Genomic DNA, 27776 nt, shown 5'->3' with positions numbered 1-27776 from the left:
TTTTGAAAAAAAATTATTGTCGTAAAATATATACAACAAAATTTACCGTTTTCACCATTTTAAGTGTATAGTTCTTTGACATTAAATATGTTTACATTTTTGTGCAATCATTACTACCATTTATCTCCAGAAATTTTTTCGTTTTTCCAAACCAAAACTCTGTACTGATTAAACAGTAATTCCCCATTTCTCTCCTCTCCCAGCCCCTGGCAAGTACCATTTCTGGTCATTTAACTACTCTAGGTACTTCGTAAGTGTAGTCATAGAGTTTTTGTCCTTTTTGACCAGCGTATAACAATCAGCACAATGTCTTCAATATCCATTCATGTTGTAACATGTGTCAGAATTTCCTTTTTAAGGCTGAGAAATATTCCATTGCATGTATATACACATTTTGTATATCCATTTATCCAGTGATTTATTTGTTTCTAGAGAGAGAAGGGAAGGAGAAAGAGAGAGAGAGAAGGGGGCGGAGCGGAAGCATCAACTCCCATATGTGCCTTGACCAGGCAAGCCCAGGGTTTTGAACCGGCGACCTCAGCATTTCCAGGTCGATGCTTGATGCTTTATCTACTGCGCCATCACAGGTCAGGCAGAAGCAAGTCTCTAAATCTAGTCACTACTTAAGAGGAGATAATTATCTAAGGTGTGGATGCCTGGAGGTGAGCTTCTCTCAGAGGCATCCTACCACACTGTTTTAAGTCAGTCTTTATAATTTTTCTCGGTACAATTATACATCAACTAGATGTGCATTTTAGTTCATTTTATTTTTTATATTTAATAACTATTCTAAGTTTACTTTTGTTTTATAATTATGTATAGTAGTTTCAAAGTCAAATCCACAGGACAAGGTTTAGTCAAAGGAATCTAACTTCTCTGTTTTCTCTATCCTTATCTCTTCTTCCCTTTCTAAGTAATTACATTCTAAAAGCTTCAGTGTATTTTCTCACTCTGATATTTTTTTATATAAGCATGCTGTATATTCATATCACTCCTTTCTTATATAAATGATAAAAGACTATTTACCTTGCATTTTTTACTTAATATATTCTGGAGATCATTCATTAGTAGTAAATTACTCATTCTTTTTTATATTTTTTTTTTAAAATTATTTTTCGTTTCTTTAATCCTTTTTTTCTCTCTGAAGCTGGAAACGGGGAAAGACAGACTCCCGCATGCGCCCGACCGGGATCCACCCGGCACGCCCACCAGGGGCGACGCTCTGCCCACCAGGGGGCGATGCTCTGCCCCTCCTGGGCGTCGCTCTGCTGCGACCAGAGCCACTCTAGCGCCTGGGGCAGAGGCCAAGGAGCCATCCCCAGCGCCCGGGCCATCTTTGCTCCAATGGAGCCTTGGCTGTGGGAGGGGAAGAGAGAGACAGAGAGGAAGGAGGGGGTGGGGGTGGAGAAGCGAATGGGCGCTTCTCCTATGTGCCCTGGCCGGGAATCAACCCCGGGTCCCCTGCACGCCAGGCGGACGCTCTACAGCTGAGCCAACCGGCCAGGGCCTCTTTTTTATATTTATAGTTACATAATATCCCACTGGGTGAATAAATAAACCATATTACATATTTAACTAGTTCCCAATTGATGGGCATTTGGGTTGTTTCTAATTTTTGTAAATAGTACTGCAATGAACAACCTTGTGTGTATAAATGTCTTTTTATATTTGTCATTATATATTTGGGACAGATTCCTAGATGTGGAATTGCATAGTCAAAGGGTAAATGAGTGTTCAGTTTTACTAGATATTGCTACATTTATCCTCATCAGAATTGAATCCCTTTGTGCTTCCATTGGTAAAGTGTAAGAGTACATGCTGAACCTTATCAACAGAACATCTTTTTCTTTTTTTCTTTCGTTTTTTCTTTCTTTTGTTCTTTCTTTCTCTCTCTCTCTTTCCCCCTTTCCCCCTCCCCCTCCCCCTTCCCCATCCCCTCCCTTTCCTTTGCCAAATGGAATTTCACTGTAGTGTTAATTTCCATTTCTCATTATGAGTGAGTTTGAATGACTTTTATTTTAACTTTAAAATTCTCTTTTTTATAGACATTTCAGAACCATTTAAATCAACAGGGAATTTTCTTAGACAACATACTGTGTTTATCTTGACGTATACATTGGGCCGAATATCTTCTCATGATTAAGAGGCATTTGCATTTCTTTTTCTGTTAGCTGTCCATTTTTTAGCCCTATTTTCTCTAGGTTTGTTGGCATTTTCTGTTTTATAAGTTTTTAACATATTAGGAATACCAATCTTTTTGTTTTCTTCTTTCTGCCAGTTAAATAGAGGTATTCTCTAAGGTGCCTTTGACTTGCTTTATTTTGCTTGTCCTCCTTTTCCAATAATGTTACATTTATTCTCCTGCCTCAGAGATTGTTCATATTTGATGGTTCCACATCTGTAGCTCAGACGTGTTTTCCATTCTTGCTGCAGACTCTGCATGCCCAAGGTAGAGTCGACCTTATCCTCAAACCTGGTGTTCCTGTGTTCCCTTTACCAGGTAATGGCATTACTATTGATATTTTTCCAGTTGAGAACGTGAAGTGACCTGTTGTGGTTTATTATTAAATCAGCAAGTGTTTGTTGAGCACTTACTAGGTGTCAGGCCTTGGGCTGGGCATTAGGTAATAATAGTCATAATCCTAGCTCTCAGGGACTAGGCTGAAGGGGGAAAGGAGATGAATCAAATATATACACAAACCCATGTTTTAATGTATAGTAAATATTTCAAGAGAAAATTTAAGGGTTGGGACTCAAGATTAGATTGGCGAGATTAGTGGGTATCTTCTTTGAGAAAGTGACATTTAAACTGAGATTTGTTAGGGTTTACCTGTTGAAAAAAAACCACAGTACCAGTTTCCAGAAATAAGAAACAGTGTGGAAGGATCCCGAGGCAGGAAAGAAGTTTAACTGCTAGGAAAGCAAAAGACCAGTGTGACAGGCACGTTGAGAGAAGGGGCCGAGGGCCAGGATGTGATCTGCTGTACTTTGTAAAACAGTGCCTGGGCCCCAGTGGAGGAATGCATCAGAGCCCATGCATGCAGGAGTTGGTTAGGAGCCTGGGCAGGAGCCTGGGCCCCGGTGGAGGAATGCATCAGAGCCCATGCATGCAGGAGTTGCTTAGGAGCCTGGGCAGGAGCCTGGGCCCCGGTGGAGGAATGCATCAGAGCCCATGCATGCAGGAGTTTCTTAGGAGCCTGGGCAGGAGCCTGGGCCCCGGTGGAGGAATGCATCAGAGCCCATGCATGCAAGAGTTGGTTAGGAGCCTGGGCAGGAGCCTGGGCCCCGGTGGAGGAGTGCATCAGAGCCCATGCATGCAGGAGTTGGTTAGGAGCCTGGTCAGGAGCCTGGGCCCCAGTGGAGGAATGCATCAGAGCCCATGCATGCAGGAGTTGGTTAGGAGCCTGGTCAGGAGCCTGGGCCCCAGTGGAGGAATGCATCAGAGCCCATGCATGCAGGAGTTGGTTAGGAGCCTGGGCAGGAGGCTGTCGTTGTAGTTGTGAAAAGTAATGGTGTCCCAGTGGTTCAGTTGTGAAATTCTTTCAGTTCGGTTCACAGTGCTTTTGTTCATTCCTCCCACGTTTTTATTCCCCTAGTTCAGAAAGTTAGCTCTTGACTACCCTGATAGGTTTTTACAAATCAGTCCCACTCTGCATTGGTCTCTGTTCCCTATAGAATCTACTGCAGAGCTAACTTTTAGTAATCACAGGTCTGCTCATATCACTCCCTTTCCCAAAGGCTCCCTGTGATGGCTGTGTGTTCTGTGTGAACTTGACTGGCCTACAGGTCAGGTAGCCCAGAGAGCTTGGTGAAACAGTATTTCTGGTACGTCTGTGCAGTTGTGTGCAGAAGTGATTAGCATTCGAATTAGTAGACTAAGTAAAGAAGCTCCACCCTCACCTCTGTGAAGATCTTCTCACCCAAACCCTTGAGGATGTAAATAGAACAGAAAAGCAGAGAAAGGGCAAGTGTGCTTTCCCTCCTTGGGCTAGGACTTCATCTCCTCAGACATTTGAGCTTCTCCTTTTGGGCCTTTGGACTGGACTTACATCAGCAGAACCTCCTCTTCTCCTTGTCCCCGTCCCCCTCTCCTCAGCCATCACCCCCATGGCCTCAGACTGAGAGTTGAACCACTGTCTCCCTTGGTGGACTCCCACTGAATTAAATAGCACTGGCTCTCCTGGCCCTCCAGCTTGCAGATGGCATGTCGTGGGACTTCTCAGCCTCCATAATTGTATGAGCTGATTCCCACAGTAAGTCTCTCTTACATATCTGTATATACCCTGTTGGTTCTGTTTCTCTGTAGTCTGTGAACCCTGATGAATATACTCCCTCGCTATGGAAATTGCAAACCCACCTGAAGCAGAAGTCTATCATTTTCTTTAAGCCTCAAGTTCTGCTCCTCTTGATATACCTTCCGTTAGTTGACCAGACAGGATACTTTCTACCTCTTTTCTTGAGCCCCTCTTCATCTTCTGTCACGACATCTCTGCCCCTAGAACCCTATCTCCCCTCTTTTTCCCACTTAGGCTCTGCTTAAATCCTACCTATTACCCTAATCTGATGTTTTAAACCCACATAGCCCATTTTTGTTGTTGTTGATATGCCAATTCTAAGAGGCATCACCCTCTGTGTTGTATTAAAAGATTCATGTATTTGTTTTTTATTTTTGTAACTGATAACTCAATAGATGTTTGCTGAATTGTATGAAATTAGGGACCAGTCCATTGGTAGATCACTCACTGAAGCCTCTTATGAAAGAGACAAGCCTCAGTCCAATTTTACACATACCTTGTATTGAACCTATAGGGGGTGACCTCATTTAGAGGTAGGGAAATCTTGCTTTTTGAAACAGTCTTTACAGTTCAGTAAATATCACATAATACTTATACACTCTACAGTAGTTTGACCTAAAAAAATAGGTTTTTATATGGCAATATCAGAGCACTGTTATGACTCCCAGGGGAGTAATGGTATATTTAGAATGTTAAATATTCAGATTTTTTGGTGGTAGAGAATGGCCAAATTAATCATGAATAAGTAGCATATGTAAGTGTACTCGTTTTTACCTGAGGTATATTGTGGACAAATTGTCCATGTGGCTAACTTGTTATCAGTTACCTTGCTAGATTAAATATGTACTTCTCATATATGACTTTGTTTGTATATCAGGGCCAGCTAATATGTTTGTGAATGTGTGTGTGTGAAGAGAAGAGTACTATAATTTATTGCCTACAGACTTATAAAATTAGATTATGTACTACATCTTTATTTCCCATTTTCCTTTCTTATTCCTCTCTTCCTTCTCTCCCTTTCTTATAAATGAGGTTAAATCACTTTGTCAAAGTTAATACAGCTTCATATTGTTGTAACTGTACTACATCCATGCTTCCTTCTCATATAAGGTCATTTCTCTGAAATTATAATGGAAATGGGGTTTATATAGATTAGGCTTACATGTGAATTTTCAGAAATAAACTTTTAGTCTCTTTGAATCACCTCTTGGATTAAATGACTCTTTTGCTTTCTAATACATATTGATGCAATAAAAGGGTTGGGAGATTATGATAATCTTGGTTCTATATTGAAGGGGATTTATATTTGTCATTGCAAATGCAGAAGGGACTAAATCTTTTAAGCCTATTTATAAAAGTAAATTTCCCAAATTCACTTTTCAAAATTTTGGTTTTAGCAGTATTAACTAATGAGAAGTATTTTAGTTGTATTAGTTTGAAGTAAAAATATCTTATTGAAAATTTTGCATGAGTTTGCTTAAGATTAAGTTAGGACATTAAATTAAAAAAATTTATTTTCAAACATTAACTAGGCAGATTCTTATAGGTAAGAGTCAAATCATCATCTGGTACTGTGATCTTCAGTCAAACTGCATTAAGTTTGGAGTGATGAAAGTTTTAGTTTTAAAACTGAGAGTCTACCAAACAAAATATTTTCATGTGACTTTTGGTTGAAAGTCTTAAAAGATAAAATTGTCATGAGTGAAAAATTGCATTCCATGTGGGATTTATATCAGTAGCAGTGAGGGTGAAGAGCCTGATGAAGTGGGAGAAATGACTCAGTTCCTTACTTTGTACTTTCCACGTTTTGTTTCCTTTCTCATTTCAAATCCTACATGAGAATATTATATACATCCTCAAGTATAAGCACAATGTTAGTTTAGAAGCCTGATACAATGACAAGCATTTGTAGTTTTGTAGTAACTCCATTTGTACCATGTTGGAACTTTTAATGACACTTTCTGTTTAGGACAGTTTAGGAGGGATGGTCGTAGAACTGGGGGAGTCACACCCACTCTCCAGATTTGTTAAGGTCACACACAGCCTTTGTCTTATTCATTGTTTGTGTCCTTTATTACCTAATATATAGTTGGGCTCAGTGAACGTGGTAGACTTAATGTCTGTTTTTATTTATACTGTACCTGGTGTTTGGTCTCTGGAAAACATTTTTTTTCTTTTTTCGTTATTCTGATAAATCTTTCAGTTAGTAGCTACATTTAGCTTTATTATGATTTGAATGTATGTCAAACTTCTTAACCTGAAGAGCAGCAAAACCTAAATTGGTTACTTGGGCCAGAAACAACATTTTGAAGGTATCATTCTGATGACCCTGAACTCCATATACTAAGCCAAGCAAGGACCAAATAGTCTTTCAACACAGAGCAGAAGTAAAGGACAGAAGACATGTAGGGATGCAGGAGAAAAAGGATGATTTAGGTGGAGTGGAGGGAAGTTTCATTTTAAACCAGTTTAGCAACTGATTTTACAGCTGCTTGCATTATCACTGTGTGTAAACTGAGTCTTCATTTTTGGGAAACAGGTTAGAGATTATTTTAAGTATTCTGGATGAAACGAGAATGTCATCTTCCTTATAATATTAAATTGGACTTTTTTTTTTTTTTTTACTTTTTAATTAATGCTAAGATATTAGCAGAAGATGATTGAACCTGGTCTTAAAATAAGCATCTCTGTGATTTGTTGGCCGTAATATGATATCTCTTTTCCCTGTTTGTTTTTTAACTTTTGATAAAGCAGATGCATTCTGGGTTTGTTTGTTTTTTTGGTATTTTTCTGAGTGAGAAGCAAAGGCAGAGAGACAGACGCCTGCATGCACCTGACTGGGATCCACCCGGCATGCCCAGCAGGGGGTGATGCTCTGTCCATCTGGGACGTTGTGCCCTTGCAACTGGAGCCATTGTAGTGTGTGAGGCAGAGGCCATGGAGCCGTCCTCAGTGCCCGGGCCATCTTTGCTCCAATGGAGCCTTGGCTGTGGGAGGGGAAGAGAGAGACAGAGAGAAAGGAGAGGAGGAAGGGTAGAGAAGCAAATGGGCGCTTCTGCTGTGTGCCTTGGCCGGGAATTGAACCCGGGACTCTCACACACCGGGCTGATGCTCTATTGCTGAGCTAGCAGGCCAGGGCTAGGTTTATTCTTTATTCATGAAATACTGAGATAAATAGTGTATTAATTATGTTTACTTATCTTTATTTGAAAGGTTTCGAGCTGTTGTTCTGAGGCTCAGAATCAATATAAAAACATATTGAAAGCACAATTGCATTTTAATTTGAGAACTTTATCTCATAAAACTTCATATAACCACTATTGTTTTAAAATGTAAAAGAATCCAGATGTGCACTGTTTCTCAGCTCATTTGCTAGCTTTATCAGTTTCTACAGCCGCAGCATTGAACATTGATAGAAATGATAGGTTTGTTTGGGTTAAAATGGGGTTAATGTGTATAAAGCACCTACCCCAGCTAATTTTCACATGTAGAAGGCCCTTAGTAATTAGTGGTGGTGATTATTATTATTGGGTTCTTAATTAATTTAGCTTTCTAGGGCACCATTTTAAAGGTGCAGGGGACCAGTTCTGAGCTTTACTTTCTGTATTTGTAATTCATTTAGACTTAGCCTCTGAAGAACAAAGCCTGTTGGCAGGGTGGGGCTTTCTGACTTGTGTGTGCAAGTTCCTTTAGAGTTACTGGATTTTCTGGAATGGGATGTATTAAGTTCTGTGGCATGTTCTCTCTCTCTTTTTAATTTTTATTTTGTGGTGCATGTTCTATATGTTCAATCTATAGTGACCCAGTTAATTTGGAATGTTGTTTTGTTACTGACTTTGAAATGTGTTGTTTTCTGTATGGAGAATGTTGATCTGAATTAATTGCTTATTACTGTTTATAAATTTTTAGAATGGGAGGACTGTGCATCAACGCAAACCTTACCAGACACAGTACTTTGTTTCATAAACATGGGGAGGAGGCAATCCCAAGATCACCATTTTTGGGATCAAGCCAGGCGCTGTTGTGTAACTTAAGGGGGTGTACGATAGCGCCTAACTTTGGAGCCTGTCACAGTGGGAAGTTATGGTTCGAGGCTTACTGTGAAACAGTCATGTTTGTGAAGCCATTACTTAAACCAGGGGTCCCCAAAATACGGCCTGCGGACCACATGCGGCCCCCTGAGGCCATTTATCCGGCCCCTGCCGCACTTCCAGAAGAGGCACCTCTTTCATTGGTGGTCAGTGAGAGGAGCATAGTTCCTGTTGAAATACTGGTCAGATTGTTGATTTAAATTTACTTATTCTTTATTTTCAATATTGTATTTGTTCCCATTTTGTTTTTTTACTTTAAAATAAGATATGTGCAGTGTGCCTAGGGATTTGTTCATAGTTTTTTTTATAGTCCGGCCCTCCAACGGTCTGAGGGACAGTGAACTGGCCCCCTGTGTAAAAAGTTTGGGGACCCTTGACTTAAACTCTGTTAATCAGCGGCCGGCCAGCTCCTCAGAGGGGCATGAGGCCGTTCATGTACGTAGATCATTGCCCCGGTTAGCCTTCTGGCAAAAATCTTTTCTGTCCCTTCTTCTACTTAAATTGACGACTGTACCTACCCCTGGTTCCTGATTGTAACTTGAGCATATTTGAGTAACTTCTCTCACAGCTCCTAAAATGTGTCACTGCACATGTCTCTTCTAGCTGACCTACAAACTTCTGGATGGTGGCAGTTGTATCTGTAAAGGACAACTTGGTGCAGATTCTGAGAGTTCAGCACTGACCCTCAGTCACCAAGACATCTCTCTGGGGCCTGTGGAAGACTCCACCACAGAAACTGGCCCAATTATGTGGTTTGACATTATCGCTATGGAAGACTCCACCACAGAAACTGGCCCAATTATGTGGTTTGACATTATCGCTAACAGTTCTTTAATGAAGAGCCTCTAGAGAGGCTGGTCCCTTACTGTATCCTGTACCACCTCCATCGTTCCCATTCTGATTTCTTTCTCCTCTGCCAACGCAGATTCTCTGTTTCCTCTACTATTTCTTCCAAGAGCAATTCAAGTCCTTCTCCCCAAAGCTTTATAAAGGTATGTTTAATTTTAGTTAGTGGGAATTAAAATTTAGAAATTCAAGAAATGGTGAGAAATATTAACCTGAATTGGAAATTTAGAATTGGTGTATTAAAATACATTATTCTTTTAAGTAACAAAAACATACATTTTCTTCATATAAAAATCAGAAATTATACAGGGTGGAGCAAAAGTAGGTTTACAGTTTGCATAGGAAATACAGTAATACAATAAAAAATAATAATATAAGAATAAAGTCTTATTTTGCATATTTACAACTGTGAATTTACTTTTCCCCCACCTACATTAATTTTGGTAAAATTTGAGATTTTTTTCAAATAATTCAAAACCTCAAAGAAATGGGAATTTTTGGTGAAGCTTATAGAAAGAGAGAATTGTGTTATAATTTTCAGGTTATCATGAGAAAGATGTCTTTTATTGCATCATATAGCATTTTAAAGCTATAAGGATTGACTTTTGTCCTTATTTTAAAACTTTTTTTTTGCAATTTTATAACTTTATTAGACAATTGGCAGTTTTCACCCACATTAACTGTTTGTAGGTTTTTGAAAGTGACAGGTACCTGGGTGACCAAAGCACAGAGCTTGTTTGCGGAATCTTCACCCTTGTTACATTTTCTGGCATTCCTTATTTATTCTGTTGGTTCAGACAGCTTTGTTGAGCCTGATGTCAGTGTACACATCTGGAGTTCCCATCTCCTGCACGGCAGATTTTCTCATCTCTTCGAGTGCCCGAGGGGCACCTACTCCCTGGATGGCTTGTGAATGCTGTTGGTGTGTCTGTGGTCACCACCTCCTAATGACGGAACAACCCTGCTTCTCACCACCCATCTTGGCGGAGCCTTCATGCTGGTTCGAGTTGGAAAGAAAGCTACAGAAGGTCTTATTGTGACTTAAAATTAGAAGTCTTTTCTGTAGACTCCATTTTCACCCCCCCCCTACTTCAATCAAACCATCATAGTTTATTGAAAGCTAAAGTATATAGGGAAAAACGTTGTCATTGAAATTTTTTGAAGAAAATAATCCCTTCAAAGACAAAACCTGAGACTTTTTGAGCCAAGAACTGGTGGACTTTAGAGTACTATAAATTATGGTGGAGTTATAAAAGTTTTATATTATTCAGTCCTTTACTGTTATTTTTCTTTTGTACTGGGCCTATGTTTTGTTTATTTCTTTGCTTCTTGATAATATCATTAAACAGACAGGGGAATAAAGATATTATTGAAACTAAAAGTAATTTGATTTATTTTGTTTTAGAATTATTTTACGGTGAATTATTTTCATACCTTATGGACAAAGTTAGAAGAATAATAGCATTTGTTTTGTGATGTATATGTTATATATGTATATACAATACATATAAACATTTATGCTTATGAATTTTCAAATACTATACAACAACATTGATTTTTACATTTAATAGTATGTGGAAAACATATTTAAATGACTCAGACTTTTACTTTTATGCTTAGTTAGCATACTACTAGTCGAATTTAACCTTTATTTAGTGCTTTATTATTTTTATGAAAGCTGGTTTGCTATGCTTGGTGGGAGATGTAACAGTGAATTTTTCTCAGGGACTCATCATCCTAGAGCGAACTCTTAACACCACCAAATTTTAGAAAAGAAAGAAATTTAAGAGATTATCTTTTCTTTGGTGTATGTAGGGTTTTTTGTTTTGTTTTGTTTTTTTAGAAAAGTTGAGAGGATAGACACACAGAAAGGGAAGAATGAGAAGTATCAATTCTTTGCTGTGGCACCATAGTTGTTTTGCTTGTTCATTGATTGCTTTCTCATATATGCCTTGATGGGTGGGGGGTCTCCATCTGAGCCAGTGACCCTTTGCTCAAGCCAGCATCCTTGGGGTCATGTCTATGATCCCATGCTCAAGCCGGTAACCCTGAGCTCAAGCTGGTGAGCCTGTGCTCAAGCCAGATGAGCTTGAATTCAAGCCAGTGATCACAGGTTTTGGAACCTGGGTCCTCAGAATCACAGGCCAACTCTCTATACATCTCTATCTCTTTCTCTATCTCTATCTCTATCTCTATCTCTATCTCTATCATCTCCATCTCTATCTCTATTTCTATCATCTCCATCTCTATCTCTGTCATCTCCATCTCTTATCTATATCTCTATCATCTCTATCTCTATCTCTCTATCTCTATCTCTATTATCTCTATCTCTGCCTCTATCTCTATCATCTATCTCTATCATCTCCATCTCTATCTCTATCTCTATTATCTCTATCTCTGTCTCTATCTCTATATCATCTCTATCTCTATCATCTCTATCTCTATCTCTATTTATCTCTCTCTATCTCTCTCTCTATCTCTATTATCTCTATCTCTGTCTCTATCTATATCATCTCTATCTCTATCTCTCTCTATCTCTATCTCTATTTATCTCTATCTCTATCTCTAACTCTAACTCTACCTGTGTTTAAGCAGCAGTCCTCTGATTCCTACTCATTCAGTGTCTGCTGGCTCCTCCTCCCCATATTCCCAGACATGCAATAGTGTCATTTTCTGTACAAGGGAGAGAGAGGAGTTCAAGCAGGCGGATTATTGGGTGGCACAAAACATGTAGTTTTCAGGTACTATCTTTCATCTCCTTTGTTTGGTAAGCAGGAGGAAATGTAGGCCTTATTTTTTTTATATATACTGGGTTGTTACATAAAGTGTATATTATAAGTACATTTATATAAAATGTAATTTTTTTACTTCAGTGAAAAGAATTTGGAAAACTTGTCTCGAATCTGTCCTTTTCACCCTTGCTTTCAAGCTGGGGATCAGCCATTGATCCCTCTATCACTAGATATGTTACTTAACTCTTTGTTATCATGAGCTGGCTCCAAGGTAAAGTGGTTTCTGCACAGTTAGAAGTATACAAGGTGATATTTTCTCACAATACATCTTACTAAAAGATGTGCAACAGGTAGTTTTTTCATTACCATGGTTTTGCTTGTATGCCTCTGAGTACAAGTAAACGCTTTGGTGGATCTGTTAAGCTGCAAGTGTTGTATCTGATGTGCCTACTTGGTACCAAGATGTGATTCAAGCACCAAGAGAATTTGGGTTATTTAATACTAGTACATAATAAAACTACTTATCAAATATTCATGTGGGCACATACAGAGGCATTATTGTATTCTTGTAGTGCACAATATAAATACTAATATTGTTTTGGAGAATCAGCATGGTATGCTGAAGTCATGGTTTGGAAACAGGCATTGTAGTATGTTTTTATCTGTGGGAATTACTGGCAAGAGTGATTGAGAGATTCTAAATACTGGAGTTGTTTACTTCACTTTTGAATTTGGCTTAAATATTTTTGGTCTTTTTTTTTTTTTTTTAACTAATCATTGAATTGTTCTTAAAGACCTATGGTAGATGCTAAGCCATGATTGTTTTATGAATTTTCCTTTAAAGATTGGATTGCTCTCACTGAAGGTAGTTTAAAAATCTTGAAACAGAGAAAGTAGTGGACTGAATGTTTTTGTGCCCATTTCACAGCTTCAGTATTTATCAACCCTTTGTTAAACTCTACCCACTGCCCTGCCACAATTCCCATTATTTTGATGCAATTCTTCTTTTTCTTTTTTTTTTTTTTGTGACAGACAGAGAGAGGGACAGATAGGGACAGACAGACAGGAAGGGATAGAGATGAGAAGCATCAATTCTTTGTTACGGCACCTTAGTTGTTCATTGATTGCTTTCTAATATGTGCCTTGACTAGGGGGATAAAGCAGACCGAGTGACCCCTTGCTCAAGCCAGCGACCTTGGGTCCACGCTGGTGAGCCTTGCTCAAACCAGATGAGCCCGCGATCAAGCCAGCAACCTTGGGGAATTCTTCTGTCATAAAACATCATCTGTAAATATTTCAGGATGTATTTCTGAAAACAAGGACTTTCATTTCTAGACACATGAAGTATAGAATCTTAAGAACCTTTTTGAGAAATATGCTGAAGTTATGAGTATTCAAATTGTTTGGGGTCTTAGAATGATATAAAGGAAGAATGGGATCCTTTAAATGGAATAAATGAAAAACGAGAAATACCTGATAAGCCGTGGTACCAAAAAAAAAAAAGAAAAAAAAAAAGAAAAGAATAGAAAGGTTACAATAAAAAGCCAATAAATAGCTTTTAAGTGCCCAAAGAGAGAAAAGGGAGAAATTGGTGTTTTTGAACACTTAGATGTGTCTGCAACCCATATGGGTCAGTTGGAAGTAAAGCTAAGTGTATTTTATACCTTCTGAGATAGGAATTACGTTTCTAGATTTTTCTTGTGGGGGAAAAATTAAAGAGTTCAATCTAATGCTCAATAATGGTGGAGTGATTAAATATACATACTATATTTGTAAAATATTTTAATATTTTATAACCACAAAAAATGATATACCAATTTTATAAAATGTTTAATGCATATTAATAAACCCAAAAGCAGTCAACTCACATATTAACATGAGTTAAAAATGGTGATATCTAGGTTTTGAATTTTGAGTGATACTTATTATTATTTTTTTTAAGATGGGGAAATGTTTCAAATTTGTCTTATCAGTATATTTAAATTAATAAGTAATTAATATTTATTGATTATTTACTATATGTTAAGCACTATTTAGGCATGTTTCATCTTTTATACTTCTCACAATAGCCCTAAGAGGTTTTATTTTCCCTATTTTATAGATGAAGAAATGGAGATATAGAGAGATTGAGTACTTTAATAAATTGAGTTTATCCTTGTAGGTGTATTATTTTCTTCCAAATGTAGTTTTATCTCCAGCAATGGTGAAGATATTCTTAAATACTATTTTGTTTTTCTAATTCTTACTTTAAAAATATATGGTGAATGTTGTGATATATTAGTAAAAGTATTTTTTAATTGATGGAGAACATTTCATCTTGTAAATATGCCATGATTTTTATAACTTGTCCTTTGTTTTTTGTTCTGTGGTTTCCCTGCCACATTCTGCTTGTAGGAATAATGGTACAGTGAACATCTTTGTAAATAAATCTGTACATGCATTTCTGATTGCCTCCCGGGGGAGAGTCTTAGAAGTGGAATTATTGGGTCAAAAGAACATAAACATTTTAAAAGCTTTTGATACAAGTTGTCACATTGCAGGTGACAGATGATTATTCTTCCTTAAATTTAGAGAACCTGTTTGGGGGCTATTAATTTGAGAGAAATAGGTCATCTAATTATCAATGGGAATTTGTGCTTTCATAGTTGTCTTATAGAAGTCCGGTTTCTTTGAGCTTGCTGGAGACTGTAAACACGAGGAAAAGAAGAGAGAAAAACTTGGGAGATTAATTGTGGCATTTACTTGCTCTATGACCTTGATCAGCTACTTCATCTTTCTGATTATCTTAAGATTTGGATTAGCCCAAATTTTTATTGCAAATTCTTATGAAAACATACAAAGTATATATATCGAATTTGCATCAATTTTATTTGTGTTTGATTTTATAACCTCAGGCTCCTAATTAGGTAGAGCAATTTCCATTGTATAATTTTAAAATCATAAATGTAAAAAGTTTAACACAATTGTTTAGAGACTGTAATGACCATAGAAAGTTGTTTAATGTTTCATTTTTAAATAAAGGCCCTGGCCGGTTGGCTCAGCGGTAGAGCGTCGGCCTGGCGTGCGGGGGACCCGGGTTTGATTCCCGGCCAGGGCACATAGGAGAAGAGCCCATTTGCTTCTCCACCCCTCCCTCCTTCCTCTCTGTCTCTCTCTTCCCCTCCCGCAGCCAAGGCTCCATTGGAGCAAAGATGGCCTGGGCAATGGGGATGGCTCCTTGGCCTCTGCCCCAGGCGCTAGAGTGGCTCTGGTCGCAGCAGAGCGATGCCCCGGAGGGGCAGAGCGTTGCCCCTGGTGGGCGTGCTGGGTGGATCCCAGTCGGGCGCATGCGGGAGTCTGTCTGACTGTCTCTCCCCGTTTCCAGCTTCAGAATTAAAAAAAGAAAAAAAAAGACTGTTTTTTTCTTTGGGGGTCACTTATTTTATTTTTCTTGTGACTAGCAAGAACAGAAAACATTTTGGTTAATTGATGGTTTCTGTTAAATGGTTAAATTTTTACTGTGGTTTCTCTTGAGCATGTTTTCTTCTAGAAGCTCCTGTAGGCGACTTCTGCAAAGACTTTAACTGAAGATTTGGGCAGGGGCAGGAGGGTTTCAGTTTGGAGGGGGTTCAGAGAATCATTAATAAAATCAGAAAATTTGCCTATGAAACTACCAGAAAGGTTAGGATCGAGTTTTCTGGAAAGAGCAAGATTGATAAAGGGCAACTTGACAGTCTAGAAATTTATATAAGGTACAAATGGGATAAATAGAAAACATTCTATTTAAATTTGGAAATTATAAGTATTATAATGGAAAACAATACTTTTACTATGAATAGTAAAATTATGAAACTTATAAATGGTGGAGATGAAAAATAAGCACAAGGATGATTTTTATCAGGGGCTCTTAATCCATAATTGATGATTGGATTAAAAAGGTTTATGACCTTGCAGAATTAGTGGTATGTGCATTTTGGAAGGAGAGGCATCTAGCTCTTTTTTCAGATTTCTAAATGAATGGCTTCAAACAGCTCAAGCTAATACTAGAATAGAAGCTCTATGAGGCTAGGGATTTTGTCTGTTTTATTCACTCCTCTACCCCTGTTTCCTGGTGCATAGTTCTGCTCAAAAAATATTTGTGGAATGTATGATTTCTGTAACTCTGTGTGTGACATAGTTAGTAGTAATGAGTTTTTATTTTCATTTTTTAAAATTTATTGATTTTAAAGGGAGGAGGGGGGAGGGGGGAGGAGCGGGAAGCATCAACTCATAATTGCTTATTGTATGTGTCCTTACAAGTCCGGGGTCTCAAATTGGTGACCTCAGCACTCTAGGTTGGCACTTTACCCACTGCGCCACCACAGGTCAGGCAGTACAGTATTGGGTTTTTAGAAGTTAGCGATGGGAATACATTCCAGATTTGGTAAGGTTATTGTCTTATAGGTCAGTTTCTACATTTGTCCAAAATTTTTTTCTTGGTATTTAAGATGAGTAGGTAGAACATTTGTATGATATGTATGGTTTAATTTTTTTTTTTTAACAGAGACAGAGAGTCAGAGGGGATAGATAGGGACAGACAGGCAGGAACAAAGAGAGATGAGAAGCAGCAATCATCAGTTTTTCATTGTGGTACTTTAGTTGTTCATTGATTGCTTTCTCATATGTGCCTTGACCATGGGCCTTCAGCAGACCCAGTAACCCTTTGCTCAAGCCAGCGACCTTGGGTCCATGCTGGTGAGCTTTGTTCAAACCAGATGAGCCCACACTCAAACTGGCGACCTCGGGGTCTCGAACCTGGGTCTTCCACATCCCAGTTCAATGCTCTATCCACTGTACCACCGCCCGATCAGGCTGGTTTAATTCTTTTCTTATAAAACATGAAAATGGGGCCCTGGATAGTTGGCTCAGTGGTAGAGCATTGACCAGGCGTGCAGGAGTCCCGGGTTCGATTCCTGGCCAGGGCACACAGGAGAGGTGCCCATCTGCTTCTCCACTCCTCCCCCTCTCCTTCCTCTCTGTCTCTATCTTCCCCTCCCGCAGCTGAGGCTCCATTGGAGCAAAGTTGGCCTGGGTGCTGAGGATGGCAACATGGCCTCTGCCTCAGGCGGTAGAATGGCTCTGGTCGCAACAGAGAAATGCCCCAGATGGGCAGAGCATCGCCCCCTGGTGGGCATGCCGGGTGGATCCCGGTCGGGCGCATGCAAGAGTCTGTCTGCCTGCCTCCCCGTTTCCAACTTAAGAAAAATACAAAAAAACCCAACAAACAAAAATATGAAAATGTAATAGGAAAATCATCTAAATGATATACTATATTCATTCATAAGTACATTAGAAAATGTACTTAGATGTGTTATAATTTGACTCAATGAATGAAACTTTAAAAGTAGAAAACTTCCCCTTAAATTTGTGAATGGAAAAATTTGCCAATTGTTTTTTTAATCAGATTAAGTAGTATGACAATAACTGCTATTTGGGCTAAAAATGTAAAATCAAAATGTTGACCAATTTAACAGCAGGGAACATTGCTTTATCAGCAAGAGAGTTAGAGTTTTGCAGTGAAGCCCAGCTGTTCTAGCTCAGTACCATTATACAGCATTTTCAGCAGGTGACAACAGTGCAAGCTGTGATTCCATTAGTCAGCATAGCAACTTTCTGTACTCGTTAAAATTGAAATTTGGGAGATGATTAAAAAGAAAAACAGAGAGATGGTTAAAATGAAAGTCTGTTTTAAATATTGTAAAATTACAGCATTTTTAACTAAGAGAATAAGTGAATTTTTAAAAATTGGAGTGTGATGGAACCAGTGTTGATTTTATAGGTCAGTTTTCTTGTTAATTAAAGGGGTGATTATAAATTATTTATATTAATTTTTAGCCATCAGACATAAAAGATACTTGAGTAATTGTTTGCTGCCTGTACTTGATTATTTGTGAGTAGATTTTTTAAAATTGATATATATTTTGCAGAATAAAAAATTATATTAGTTTTGTATACAGGGGTCCTCAGTTTATGACACAGTTCCATTCCTTTTTTTTTTTTTTTTTGTATTTTTCTAAAGTTGGAAACTGGGAGGCAGTCAGACAGACTCTCGCATGCACTCGACCGGGATCTGCTTGGCACGCCCTCCAGGGGGCAATGCTCTGCCCATCTGGGGCGCCGCTTTGTCGCAACCAGAGCCATTCTAGCGCCTGAGGCAGAGGCCACAGAGCCATCCCCAGCGCCCGGGCCAACTCTGCTCCAATGGAGCCTTGGCTGTGGGAGGGGAGGAGAGAGACAGAGAGGAAGGAGAGGGGGAGGGGTGGAGAAGCAGATGGGCGCTTCTCCTGTGTGTCCTGGCTGGGAATCGAACCCGGGACTCCTGCACACCAGGCCAATGCTCTACCACTGAACCAACTGGCCAGGGGGCACAGTTCCATTCTTACGACAGTGACATAACCTGAATTTGGTGTAAGTTGAGACACACCCTAGCCTAAGTTACTTACCTATCCTAACACGGTTGTAAAATCAGAATCTAGAACCTAAAAACACAACTAAGCCACAGAAAAAGGAAAAGGACATAAATATACTGTTCTATACACTAGGCACTGAGGATGGCTCCATGAAGCCTGCACCTCAGGCACTAAAAATAGCTCAGTTGTGAGCATGGGCCCCAGATGGGCACAGCATTGGCCCCAGACAGGGTCACTGGGTGGTCACTGGGAGTCTGTCTCTCTATCTCCCCTCCTCTCACTTAAATAAAAATATTTTTAAAAATACATTTTTAAGTCAAATTTGTAGTATTGATCTTTAAATTGACTTATAGTTGGGATCTTTGAAGTTTTTAGTTTAATCTTTTTACCTAGTGAGCTAATTCTTTCTATTGTGTTTCTAACAATCTTTGGTTAAAAACTCAATGACCAGGGACTTCATTTCTTTATGAAGCAGCCCTTTCATTAATTATGCAATAATTAAGTTGTTACTCTTTTTTGTTGAACTTAAATCTGCCTTGTTCTAGGCACCATAACTTCCTTGTTCTCTTTTTTAAATTATGAAGTATACATGCAAGTATTGAAAATACTCTAAAGAACATCACTGAGATCCATTTACTTTTAATTTTTGCTTTATTTGCTTGAGATGACTATTTTCTGCATTAATGTATAATCAGACATATATCTTGTGTCTAACGAATATGTGGCATTTCTGTTCTTTATTATTCTAATAATTCTGTTCAGAAAGGAAATGTGGTTAATGTGTTACCTGAACACCTGTTCAGCTTTCTCTTTTAGTTTCTGACTAAAGTTAAACAAGGACCTCATTTGACCTGAGATCCTCCTAAGTTTTCAGAGCTGGACCACTGTTCTCTATGTATTGGAAGCTAGATTATTACTCTTATTGCAAGTTTAAAGCCTTGTCCCTTCAAACTTGTGCTGTTTGGCTATTTACAGCTTTCTCTTCAGTGTTGTCAAATACTGAGCTACTTCCTCAAGTCACTATGACTTTTTCTTCTAAAATAAGGAACAACTGCATTGTACATGTATACACTATTACCACCTTTACCTAACCTCTCAAAAATATTAGTATAAAAGTAGTAATAAAATGACTTTCTCACTGAGGTTGCTGGGTCAAAACCCTGGACTTGCCTGGTCAAGGCACATATGGGAGTTGATGCTTCCTGCTCCTCCCGCCTTCTCTCTCTCTCTCTTCTAAAATAAATAAAGTCTTAAAATTTTTTACTGTTCCTTTGGATGGAATATTCTTCAAATTAATAAAGCAAAGTGAAAATAAAAATGAGTCCCATGTTAAATCATATGTGTAGAGACAATATGAAAAAGCTATTGACATGCAAAAACCCCCACACCAGACAAAAACAAAACATCACACCCCTGCTAAAAATGATTATAATCGATAAAGAGAAGTATAAACTAAATAGTGTTCAAAGAGTGTAACCAAAGACATATATATATATATGTATATGTTTATTTTATCAAAAATGAAAGTTGAAAATAGGAAAGTCATTGAAAATTTTAGACAAACATTGGAAAGTCTTAAAATGATACAGTGAACTGACAGTGTAGTTACAGAAAACATCTCTAAAAAACATGGCATTAGCTCTTCCTTTGTATGAACAGAATGTTATTCAAAAGTAAAACAAAACAAAAGACCTCGGTGGTAGAGCGTCAGCCTGGCATGTGGATACCCTGGATTCTCGTTTTGGTCAGGGCACACAGGAAAAGTACCCATCCCCCTCTTGTCTCTCTCTCTCTCTCTCTCCCTCTCTCCCTCTCTCTCTCTCTCTCTCTCTCTCTCCTCCTCCTCCTCCTCCTCCTCCTCTTCCTCCTCCTCCTCCTCCTCTTCCTCTTCTTCCTCCTCCTCCTCCTGCAGCCATGGCTTGATTACAGTTAGTTGGCCCCGGGTGCTGAGGATGGCTTCATGGCCTCTGTCTCAGATGCTAAGAAGAGCTCAGTTGCTGAGCAAAGGAGCGATGCCCCAGATGTGCAGAGCATTGCCCCCCTAGTGGGCTTGCCGGGTAGATCCCAGTCTGGGCACATGCAGGAGTCTGTCTCTGCCTCCCCTCCTCTCACTGGATTAAAAAAAAAAGAAAAATAATTATGGCAGAATTATTGTTAGTAAATTCAGAAATATTTGGTAGAGCCATCAAAAATTAGTAAGCCTAAATAAGATTGATTATAAACAGGTGCATATGAATTAGTTTTTTTCTCGTATTTACCAGTTTTTTGGCTTTAGAGATATGGTTCTAGTCGTGACTTAGTTGATTATGCCTGTGCATCAGTAGAAAATCATTATATTTTCCAATTTGGCTAAGAGAATTTCAAATTAAGTTTAAGTACAGCCCTGGCCAGTGGCACAGTGGGTGGATCATTTTCCCAGAGTGCTGAGTTCGCTGGTTGTATCCTGGGATTGCTGGTTTGATCCGGAAGGCACTGGCGCGACCCTGAGGTCACCAGTTTGAGCCCCATACAGGACATGTATAAGAAGCAATAAGATGTTTCAGGTGCACAACTAAGTGGAACAATGAGTTGATGCCTCTCTCTCTCTTCCTCCCCCTTCCTCCCTTCTTTTCTTTTTCTCTCTCTCTCATTCTTCCCCTCCCCATTTCTCTTTCTCAAAAATCAATGATGAAAAAAAGAAGTTTAAGTACAAATTAATATTTTAGAGAGTAGTTAGTCCTTTCTGTTGGATTGAGGAATAAATTTATTAAACAGAAAAAAAATTAGTAAGAAACCTGTTACGATTTGAAATGAAGTTAATTTGTGTTTAAGTGCCAGTTTAAAATGTGGCTTATTTAAGTGAAAAAACGCTGAGACCTTTAATGGTAATAAAAACATGCAATGTGTAAGATAACATGTGTGAGTCCTTGTATAGGTCAGAAGGATAACCCCTTGTGGTCATTGCTTTCATTCTTAGTAATCATTAAATTATTACAACTATGTTATGGTAGTTTATAATCCATAACCCCCTCAGAGTTAATAATAATTGGACCTTGAAAAATATGTATCCCACACATTTTCTATAGATGAAATGAATATTAGGCCCTGTGGCTATATGAACTATTTTATAAAATTTTTTTGTGTGAATAAAATAAAAAATTACTAATAATAAGTTAATAATTAAGTTATTGATGTATTAGTTCAGTCATTAGCTAATAAAAGCATTACTTGTCACTGCAAGGAGAGGAAAGGAAGGGGGTGGAACTATAAATTAAAAGGGATTTAAAAGATACAGTAACAATTGCCTCTGAGAAGTTTGTCTAAATCTGGATTAGAACATACTGTTTTAAAAGCATTTTAGGAGACAGAATTTTGAGCACTGATTTGAAGTTGCTGTGATAAAGAAATTATTAGTTTATTATAATGATATTCAGCTTATGTTTAAAAAGCAAATCTTTGTCTTAGGGAGATGCATATAGAAATATCTATAGATGAAGTTGTAAAATGTCTGGAATTTGATTCATTATAATCCAGAGTGGTGGGATAGGGGTTGGAGGTAGGTGGAGATATAAATAAAACATGATTTGTCAGGAGTTAATAATGGTAGGTTCATTATACTCTTCTCAATTTTGCATTATTTCGAAGTTTTTCAGAATAAAACTTCAGAAGCAACGTAATGCAATGTTATTGGAACCAGATAACTGCAGCACTGGGTGATATTGCTAGATAATACATTCACAAGTAAGGGAGGATATGAGTAACACATATGGGATTATTATAAATATACCTAATGTGTGAATCTTGAATTTTGTTTTCTTCAGAGCTGAAGCCCTTTCTCTGCATCTTGGATGATTAACACCTAAATGCTTCATTCTCAAAACTGCTCACGAGTCCCACAGTCAGGATTAGATGATCCAAGTTACCACCAAGAAATTACTGTCTTGAATTCTACGGTAAGATTATAATAATAAAGACTAAATAGTGACAGTGAGGTTTAAAAAGCTTTTAAAATGCTTTATTTGAGCTATTACCGTCTATTATAATTTCTTAATCCGGTAACTATCATACCCAGAGTTCAAAATTGTGATAATCAGCCAAGGTTCTTCCACATGCCAGCATGCAAACAAGTCTTAGGGCATTTCCTCCTTGGAGGTGTCAGCAGTAAAGGATACGATTTAGTGGCGGGAATGCCGTGCTTTTTCCTGGCTGTGTGTTTCAGGTGGGTCTTCCAGAAGCTGAAACTTAAAAGTAGTTTGGCTTCCGGGGTGTTTATTAGGGATCAGCATGTATTCAGGGAGGTGGTGCAGAAGCAGGTTGGGCTGAGGAAACTGGACTGCAGGGCAGGCTCAGCAAAGCCTTGGCCAACCCTCCAGGGGTTGTATTTGTGAGTTTCTTTCCCTTGGTAAGAAGCAAGGTTCCTGGGAGATAGAGACATATCATCAATGCCTGTACATCTTGCACAGGCCACGATAAAAGTTGCGCAGCAAATATCTGTCAAACAAAGGAAATCTGAGAAAAATCTTGTGATTTCTTCAATGATACCCACTCCTTACCCTTTGCTTCCCCCGTTAAAAGTGCGGTTTAGAATGGTGGCGCTAACAGTGAACAGACATTAAGGTAACTTGCCCTCTATAATCAGCATGTGCTATATACCGTTATGTTTCTGGCCTCCATAAATAAGGAAGGCCTGAAAAGGAACTTCAGGAAAACTGTAAACTAAGTTTTGAAAAACATGAGAGCATATCCATAAAGAGGAAGGAAAAACCCCAAACAAACCTAGACACAGTGGTAACCTCTGGGCTATTAAGGCATGCGAATCGTGGCTCTAACTGGTTGTTTCTTCTGTGTGAGTGGAATAGTTGATCAGATACTGAATTAGTATCCTTTCATGTTCAAGGGTTAAGAGAGAACCTATTTCTAAGAAGCATTTTTAAAAATCAATATGTTTTGGCCCTGGCCGGTTGGCTCAGCGGTAGAGCATCGGCCTGGCGTGCGGGGGGACCCGGGTTCGATTCCCGGCCAGGGCACATAGGAGAAGCGCCCATTTGCTTCTCCACCCCCACCCCCTCCTTCCTCTCTCTCTCTTCCCCTTCCGCAGCCAAGGCTCCATTGGAGCAAAGATGGCCCGGGCGCTGGGGATGGCTCCTTGGCCTCTGCCCCAGGCGCTAGAGTGGCTCTGGTCACGGCAGAGCGAGGCCCCGGAGGGGCAGAGCATCGCCCCCTGGTGGGCAGAGCGTCGCCCCTGGTGGGCGTGCCGAGTAGATCCCGGTCGGGCGCATGCGGGAGTCTGTCTGACTGTCTCTCCCCGTTTCCAGCTTCAGAAAAGAAAAAAAAAAAAATCAATATGTTTTTCTGGTAGGTACTTTCTTGCTTTAAGGCAAGTTTAAGTCCTGTGCTTGACTTCCTTGTTTTTTCCCTCCTTTTCCTGTCGGATTCCCTGAGGCAGGGTTTGTATTAATCAATCCTCTAACTTTTCTCTGAACCTTTAATACTATATTAATGCTTTACATGTACAGCATTACATGTAAATGAATATCTTTTAAATAATGAAATAAAGAGGAATTGACTTTGTAATTAATGTGGTAGGAAAATGAGGATTAAAAACTCAGTAATTTGTTTTTTCATTACAGTGTTTCCTGATATATCTATATGTATCTATATAGAGAGACAAAATTTTATGCTTCAAATTCTAAGTATGTAAATCATTTTTTTCATGTTGAGAAGAATGAGATTGTGCTTGTGTTTCACTAAGTGAATCACATTTGATTTTTTAAAATTATTAAAACGTATATCCTCAAAGTTATAATTTGATTACTTAGGTAGTTTATGCCTTATCTATTCTCTTTGGTTTTTCATTTCCTTCTCGCTTACTTAATATCCCCACCAGAGGGCAGGCAAAGGAAGGCAAAGAGGAAGGTATTACTATCAGCTCTCAAAGTCTAAGTAGTAGGCACCTTCTACTCTGGGATATTTTGTCATGCTTCTGGATCACATTAAGCAATAGGACCAACTACATTAGCCATTTAAAAATATTTAGTAGAATGCTCAGTTATTTAGAAAGTATATGACTTTACTATTGATTGTGATGAGAACTATTTTTGTTTTTAAAAGTACATTGGAATGTTCATAATACAACACTCTTTTCATGAATCAAGTTCATGAATATTCCTTTCATGTCCGATAAAACTGATGTTTCTGAGTTCTGGTAATGAATTTTTGGAATGATAAGAATAATCTTTTAAATACAAGTTAATTTTACACTTTAGCTGTAAGTTTATTTAAAAGGACAACACACCTCAGGCCAAAGTAAATTTGTCTTAACATTATCACAGTATATAAGTTTTCAAACTCTAAATGTTAAGCTAGATAGTTGCTAAACATTTTATGGTCTATTACTGTTAACACCCATTGTAGATGTGCAAGTATGTGTATATGTGAAGTGCCATTTCATGGTTGATAGCTGTTTGGTTTGTTATCAGTATGAGCAGCAAGTGTCCTAAAAATCAGCTCTAAAACACCTGGCGTTTGACCTACTGGCGTTTAGCACCACCTAAACTCACATGACGTTTCTTTGCTCTTTGACATAAATAGTGTACCTTATCTTCTCATCACGGAAATTGGTACAAGCACCTTTCTCTGTGCTTGTAGGTCTAGCAATGTAGAAGAACCTTATAATGGATTTTTTAAAAAGAGTTGTTCCTCCCATTCTTTCGAGAGATGTGGTTTTGGATACTAGAGATAGTTTTCAGGAACATTCCCCAAGATTACTGAAGATGAGACGTCTTAGTTTGCTTTCTGCAGAGAAGACTGTAGATGAGGAAGATGGAGTCAATTTCTGTCACAGTAATTATGACAAAAACCACCATCAACAGCTAGGTAAAGTAAAAATGTAACATCTTCAATTCTTTGGAGAGTATTTTAGGAAAGAAATTAGTTTTAGTAATATGAATTCTAGTGAGCATAAATCTTTATTTTGGAAACCAAGTTTAAATATTAAAAAATGTTTAATATGGTAAATTTTTTTTATCTAAATGTTTTAGTATCAAATTTTTGCTTTGAGTTTAGATGGAGAAATATTGATGCTATAAATCAAGATAAAGCCATTAATCAAGTTTACGGTTTGATGATCTTTGGAAAATATGTTATACTTATTGAAAAAATGTTATAACCCATAGAATATATAAATGGAAAACAAAATAATGAATTTTATCTATACTATAGAAACCATATATTTTGTTTTAAAAATATGCCCCATTCTTTTCTAAAGATAGTGAATATTTGGGGTGAAATATTTAAAAAGTCATATTTGAATATAATCATGATTATTTTGTGTCATAGTACCTTAATTTCATATACTCTTGCTAAGTTAAATTTAATGCCTTTTAAAGTTTGAGCAAATGATACTTATTCAGTGTTAGGAGGAAAATCAGTTTTACATGTAAATAGCAAATATTAAAAGGAAAATCCTTTAGGAAGAAATGGAAAAATGCTGTAAGCTTTTATGATTTTTACTAAAACACTATAAAATGTTCTGTATGATTATGAATTTTTTTTTATTTTGGGGAATAAATAACTACTCATGTAAATCAATATAACATTTAGTAGAAATAAGAAAGTTTCTGTAAACCCTTCTCAGGTTTAATATATATATATCTCACAGCTGTTTTTAATGCATATTTTAATATGTATATATATGTTTTTATTTATAGAATTGAAAAATGAAGTTTACAATTCAAACTGTTCTGATATGTGCCTTTTCATTAGATACATCATAAACATCTTTCTGCTTCATTTAAAGTACAGTTCATTGTGTGGATACAATAATTTATTCAATCAGTCCTTTATTAAGGAATATTTAGAATGAATTTTTAGTTATTAAAAATAGTCCATTTATATAACACATTATATTATTGTGTGATTGCTCCTTAATATAAATTTCTGTGTGCATTTAAAATTTTGGTAGGCAATGCCAAGTTACCTTTAAAAACTTTTAAAATTTAAGTTCCTCAGGTTTGAACTCGTGTCCCTATTTCTTTGTGTTTTCCCTAGCGCTGTTTTTTGTCAGTTTAAACATCAAGGTTGTATTTGTGAGAAACAGTACTTTCTGTTTTGTAAATAGCAATTATGTAAAAAAAAGAAAAAGGTGCTTTTAAGTTTAAAAAAGAAATTTATGTTGATATCTACAATGTACTGGTATTGTAAGGATTTTTGTTTAACATACTATTCGCTTATTTGAATGCTGATGTGGCAACGAGGTAGATTCAGTTAAAATCTGTAACTCCCTCAGCACTTAGTTTTGTGTTCAATCATGCATGTATGCAAATGTGAAAAATATGTATATATTAATATGTGCAGTTATTTAAATTATTAAATACTTTCTTTGCCTTTGACTTTCAGTCTTCAGTTATTTTCTTTACCACAGCCTGTGCACTTGGACTTGTCATTTAAATGTATGCCCATTAGTTTAACATGGTTCCTTTTATTATTTTTTTTAAAAAAGCTATTGCATATTTTTGAGTATAGCATACATGTTATTAAATGTAATAATTAGATTTTCCCCTTTTTACAAATTGAATTTACTGGGTTACATTGGTTCACAAAACTAAACAGGTTTCAAATGTTCAACTTAATAAAACCTCGCCTGCACACTGCATTGTGTGCCTGTCACCCAGCAGTGTCTTTTCGCCCCATCTCCTCCCCCTTTGCCCACCTCCACCTCCCTCCCACCCCGCATTCCCTCTCTCCATCACCACCCTGTTGTGTGTATCTATGTGGTTGTGCATGTTTTCTGGCTGATCCCTTCGCCTTCTTTCATCCAGTCCTCTCACCGCCCTCCCCTCTGACAGCTGTCCGTCTGTCCCATGTGTCCGTGCCTCTGTTTCTATTTTGTTTGTCAGTTTATCTTGTTCATTACATTCCACATATACGTGAGATCATTCGGTATTTTATCTTAATGTGGCTGGCTTTTTTCACTTAGCAGAATAATCTGTAGGACCATCAGTGGTGTTGCAAAAGGTAAAATTTCCTTTCTTTTTTCTTCTTTTTTTTTCACGGCCAAGTAGTATTCCACTGTTTATACCACAGCTTTCTTTATCCACTCATCTTCTGATGGACTCATGGACTGTTTGTAGATTTTGGCTATTGTAAATAATGCTGCAGTAAACATAGGGTTGCATATATCTTTAGAATTAGTGTTTTGGGTTGTTTTGATACATTCTCAGAAGTGAGGTTGCTGGGTTAAAATGCAGTTTTTTGTTAAATTTTTTGAGAACATTCCAGACTGTTTTCCACAGTGGCTTGCACCAATCTGCATTCTTACCCACAGTGAATGAGTTTCCTTTTCTTCACACCCTCACCAGCAGTTGTTGTTTATTGATTTGTTAATGAACGCCATTCTGACAGGTG

The 27776-nt window shown here is 37.9% G+C and overlaps 1 protein-coding gene across 6 annotated transcripts in view; it reads left to right on the top strand.

Moving 5' to 3' along the window:
• The window catches only part of FRYL (FRY like transcription coactivator), a 290359-nt gene that overhangs the window by 64112 nt on the left and 198471 nt on the right, over window positions 1–27776 (top strand). The window contains exon 3 of one of the 6 annotated variants that reach the window (XM_066386290.1): window positions 22193–22324. The exons of 1 other annotated variant lie outside the window; for it this stretch is intronic. Coding sequence is in view for 3 of the 5 variants with exons in the window: in XM_066386286.1 (XP_066242383.1) it covers window positions 25145–25247 (103 nt within the window). In the remaining 2 variants the exon portion in view is untranslated. Of the gene's footprint in view, window positions 1–22192; window positions 22325–25141; window positions 25248–27776 lie in introns of those variants that run through there. 4 more of the 6 variants (XR_010751659.1, XM_066386286.1, XM_066386288.1 and 1 more) reach the window with 4 other exon arrangements.

Source organism: Saccopteryx leptura, chromosome 5 (genome assembly GCF_036850995.1).
Source record: "Saccopteryx leptura isolate mSacLep1 chromosome 5, mSacLep1_pri_phased_curated, whole genome shotgun sequence".
NCBI lineage: Eukaryota > Metazoa > Chordata > Mammalia > Chiroptera > Emballonuridae > Saccopteryx > Saccopteryx leptura.
This window is presented reverse-complemented; position numbering and strand designations above follow the sequence as displayed.